This window comes from Vitis vinifera, chromosome 16 (genome assembly GCF_030704535.1).
Source record: "Vitis vinifera cultivar Pinot Noir 40024 chromosome 16, ASM3070453v1".
NCBI classification, from domain to species: Eukaryota; Viridiplantae; Streptophyta; class Magnoliopsida; order Vitales; family Vitaceae; genus Vitis; species Vitis vinifera.
Window position 1 is genome coordinate 21,496,110 of NC_081820.1, and position 4,828 is coordinate 21,500,937.

The window sequence follows — 4,828 nt, forward strand, 5'->3', positions numbered from 1 at the left end:
CTTATACTTGTTAATAGCTTTTTGGGATTTCTTTTAGTTTTAAATAACCACTTGCGCGAAACAGCATTTTTAATAGGAGGATGCAGAACAATTTCCAAGGTTTGTTGTTTATCGAGGATCTAAAAGAGCCTTTTTATGGTCAGTAGGTTTTGTTGTTTACACTACCTCCATGGCACGTTTCCAATTGGGATCTAAAAGAACCTTTTTATAGTCAGTAGGTTCCAAGACACCTGACAGTAATGGATGTCTACTGGCAATAAGTAGACTACATTTAAAAATAATTTTAGAAAATATTTTTAATATTTTTAAAATTTGAAATATATAAATTTTTAAATGTTAGAAAAATTAAAATCACTTTTTAAAATAATTATCAAACACATTTTTAAAGTTCATTTGATAGTAATTTTAAAAAACGTTTTTAATTTTTTTAACACTTTAAATTTTTTGTTGTTTAAGTATTATAAATATTATAAATATTTTCTAAAATCATTTTTAAATACACTCTTAGTCTTAATTAATTAATAAGATCTGAATGAAGAAAAATAAAATATAATAATTAGTCTCATTTATGAGAGATGATGCTACGAAGAAAGGAAAGATCATACAAGGAATTGGAGGGTTCTAATCCTTACGACCCACTCTTGTGCGATGAACAACAAAATTTTGGAGAAATTGTTACTATTATAATATGATTATGGTCCAGAAAATGAAAAATGAAAAATGAAAAAAATAAAATAAAATAAAAGAATGTAAATCTTCCATGTTTCGTTGGAATGCATCTCATCTGTCGATATCATTCACATTTCGTTGGTTGGGGCAGCCATTGGTTGGTGAGGACCGTGGACTGTTGACCGCCTCTTACTTGACTTTGAAGAGCTTCCTTAATTAAATAATTGATTTATTATTTAATTTCTTTAAAATGTTCCTATAATCTATGTAAACGTATTTTATTTAGGTTGTGTACTCGGCAAAAAATTTGTGGTAAAATATTAAGGAAATAAAATAAAAAGGAAATGTATAAGAAAAAAAATAAGTTTAAAATTAATAAATTATTTTTATATATTATTTTATATTATTTTTCTTATTTTACCCCTTTATAAAGACAAAAGAATTTTAAAATATAAAAAAAATTAATTAATTTAATTATATTTGAGTGGCTTTCATATTTTACATAGTAAAACTAAATATGAAAAAATTATTTTTTTTAATAATTTTTCTTTTTTTAATACTTTTCAAAAAACCAAACATAACCTTAATTTTTTTTATAAAAAAACCTCTAAATTTTAAATCACTTCTAATAAACAAAAGTAGAAATTAGTGCATTAGAAATACATGTGTCACTTTCATATTGCATCTTGGTAAAAATATCCCAATTTTGCTATTTTAGCATTACATTTTACTCTACTTCCTATGGACGAAGTATGAACAACTTATTGTGACTCTCAATGGGTTAGTTAACTTCTACAAAAAAACAACAAAAAAAATGAAAAAAAATTATTGGGTAAGTGAACTTTGAATAAATTAAGATTTAATATATTACATTCAATATTGAGTTGGATTAATTTTTAAAAATAATTTGAAATTTAAAAATTAATTCAATTAATATCATATTTTCCTCTTTTTAACTTCAAAAACATAAAACAAATAAAAATGGAATATAAAACATACGTTGTAGCTGATCTTTTCAAAACTATTTCCAAAGATATATTATGATAAAAGATAATTTGGGGTTTTAGAAAAATGTTTTGGTGATATATTTTGCTATTCCAAAAAAAAAAGTGGAGTGAAATCATCCACGCAAAGAGAATGAACTTTGTAACTGAGCCATCGCTCTTCAACAGGAGTGTGTTTCTACTATGCAAATAATAAGTAAAATAAGGTTAAATCCATTCTATGTAAACTCAAATTGGATTGAGCTTTATATGATTTTACTGTGGGACAAGCCAAAGTTTTAATGTAATGTAAGTATATTACTAGAAGAAAATAAAATGAAGTCATTCACATACAAAGTTAATTATACGATGTTTTAACATGTGGTTTGGTTAACCGTGCACACCTCCATGGATGAGAAATAATATTTCATTAAACGATAGAAAATCTTATGGAGGATAAAAACAAATACAATTATTAGGTTTTGAAATATCCTATATTTTCTCATTCTTTATATCTTCATCTTAAACCTCAAACGCTTTCGCTCCACCAAGTGTCTCCCACTCTTCCTCACATCTATATCCTGAACTACAAAAAGTTTTGCTCTATTGGGTATCACTCACTCTTTCTCATATTTCTATCCATTACATATAATCTTCACAAGCTCATATCCTCTTCATAACATTTTCCCCTCATAATCTAAAATATTATTGAGATGTTCCTACTAGCGTTCCTTATTCTATAAGGCATCTAAATACCATCACATATGAACTTAGGAAATATTTTATATATTATTTTTTATAAAAAGAAATATATTCCAATTAGGATCGAATTTGAGACACTTCCCAACCTTTACAAGTTTTCAAATACCAACAAATGAGAAACGAACTCAATACTTGCTAAAGCTATCAAATAAACCATTATTTCTTTTATTTACTTTTAAATAAGATTCATATGAACATAACATTAATACTATGTTTGAGGAATCTTTAAGATAATGAAACAGTGAGAACTTTAAACTCATCCTTTTAGTTTGAGCTCATCACAAAGAAAGTCTAACAATGACTCAGGTACAAATCCAAATGTAGCAAAGTAATAAAATACTATAAGAGTATTATCAATTTTAGAGATAAATACCTTTGCTAACTCCTATTTGATTACATTAAGACATTGAAGGGTCGAGCATTCTCGTTTATTGCTCTTAATTTGTAACCGTAGGAATGCTATGCAACACAACAGTTTCGATGGTCAAGCCCGGCCCAAAACCAAATAATACTCCCCAATCCAATCCTTCACCTGTGGTAGCCTTTTCCCCTTTTGAGGATTTCTTTCTCATCTCATCCAAAATAAACAATACACATGCACTTGACATGTTACCGTACTCACTTAAAACATGCCTAGTTGCTTCGAGTTTCTTTTTCTCTAAATTGAGTTTTGCTTCAACTGCATCGAGAATTGCAGGGCCACCTGGGTGAGCAATCCAAAATAACGAGTTCCAATCGCTAATGCCAAGTGGGTCAAAAGCCTTAGTCAAGCATTTCTCTATGTTCTCAGAAATTAAAGTAGGCACATTGGGCCACAAATGAAAGGTGAGTCCCACCTCACGCAAGTTTCCGGCAATGGCACCTGCTGAATTAGGAATAAACGTTTGGGCTGCTGAGACGAGCTGGAAAAGTGGTCGTTCAATTGAGATATCTGGATCCGATCCAACGATCACAGCTGCAGACCCATCACCAAAAAGGGCTTGGCCAACTAAAGAGTCCAAAGCATCTTCGGAAGGCCCACGAAATGTAACAACAGTGATCTCAGAGCACACCACAAGAACTCGTGCTCCTGCATTATTCTCTGCAAGATCCTTAGCGGTTCGGAGGACAGTTCCACCTGCATAGCACCCTTGATGGTACAACATCACTCTTCTAACTGATGTTTCGAGACCTAAGAGATTAGCGAGTTTGTAATCCGCACCGGGCATTTCAACACCGGAGGTTGTACAAAATACAAGATGGGTGATCTTGGACTTTGGTTGGCCCCACTCTTTAAGAGCCTTCAATGCTGCTTCTTTACCAAGTTTGGGTACCTCAGCAGTGATAATCTCTTGTCGTATGTTAAGAGATGGAGCCATATAAGCACCAATGTTTGGGTGCTCCTCAAGCATTTCTTCGGTCAAGTGAATGTAACGCTTCTTGATCATTGATTTGTCACCTGTAAATAAAGTAACATGAACACATTAATTTTACCAATCGACAAGTCATATGGTATATTGTTCAAGATGATCCACATGCATTTAACATTGAAGCAAGTATAAAAGATTATTCTTAATTATAGCTAGCAAAAATTATTGTGTTTCTTAGCAATGCTATATGATTCAAAGAATAGCTCTTCAAGCCATTACAGTCAGGTGAAAGGAATATTGGTGACTGAAGTAAAATGATTTTTAAGTTTCCTGAAGTATTTTATCTAAAAGCTATACTCTAGAAAGCTTGAAAAATTCATTCACTTGGAGGTGAGCCTCACCAAATATCAGTCACATATATACAGAAGTGTCATGCATATAAAAATTCTTTCATGAATATACTTACATATGCGATTGAATTTCTTCTTCAACTCAGTCATGTGCTCGCTCTTAGTGACCCTGAAATAGTAATCAGCATAGTCAGACTGGTAGACACAGTGGTCGGGAGTAGCTGTGCCAATGGCTAGGATGGTGGCCGGACCCTTGGCACGTTGAGCGTTTCTAATGTCCTCTACTGAAGCCATCGATGCCAGCTAGGTACTCAAATTGAAGTTTAAGATTAAGTTGAGGAAGGAAAGAGAACTCAAGTGCTTAGAGGTTGCTTGAGAAAGCTAGTTGTGAGTGTCGGGCTTTTATAACCTGTGTCTCACCAACTCTCATCCATTGGTAGTCAATAAATAATGTTAGGTATTTGAATTTGCGTTTTGAATAGTCAGTTGGCTTCAAAGTTTGTGTGCTTGAGTTTCTTTTGGATTTTCAGACGTGTGTGTATTTGTTTATGTATTCGCGCGTGTTGTTTCTTCATTCTTCTTTGTCCTTCACCTACCCATATACGATGGATACATCCATAGGAAGGAGAGAGCATTCAATCCGGTTACGGCCGAAGAGAAACATTTTTATATATAGAGACAGACTTTTCCAGCCTCTTACTGGAAATTAAAAAAT

The 4,828-nt window shown here is 32.0% G+C and overlaps 1 protein-coding gene across 1 annotated transcript; it reads right to left on the reverse strand.

Annotated features, from left to right (window-relative positions):
- Window positions 1–2,614: 2,614 nt before the first annotated feature.
- Window positions 2,615–4,487, reverse strand: LOC100249839 (stilbene synthase 3). Its single transcript, XM_002263686.5, has 2 exons — window positions 4,230–4,487; window positions 2,615–3,852 (listed from the first exon to the last, which is right to left on the reverse strand). The coding sequence occupies exons 1-2, from the start codon at window positions 4,405–4,407 to the stop codon at window positions 2,852–2,854; spliced, it is 1,179 nt and encodes a 392-aa protein (XP_002263722.1). The 5' UTR covers window positions 4,408–4,487; the 3' UTR covers window positions 2,615–2,851.
- Window positions 4,488–4,828: the final 341 nt, after the last annotated feature.

Bases quoted from the DNA above. Each gene is read 5' to 3' on its own strand.
- LOC100249839 (XM_002263686.5), bottom strand. From the start codon at position 4,407: ATGGCTTCAGTAGAGGACATTAGAAACGCTCAACGTGCCAAGGGTCCG. The intron at 3,853-4,229 runs GTAAGTATATTC...CTTTATTTACAG, and splicing joins GAAGAAATTCAATCGCATAT to GTGACAAATCAATGATCAAG.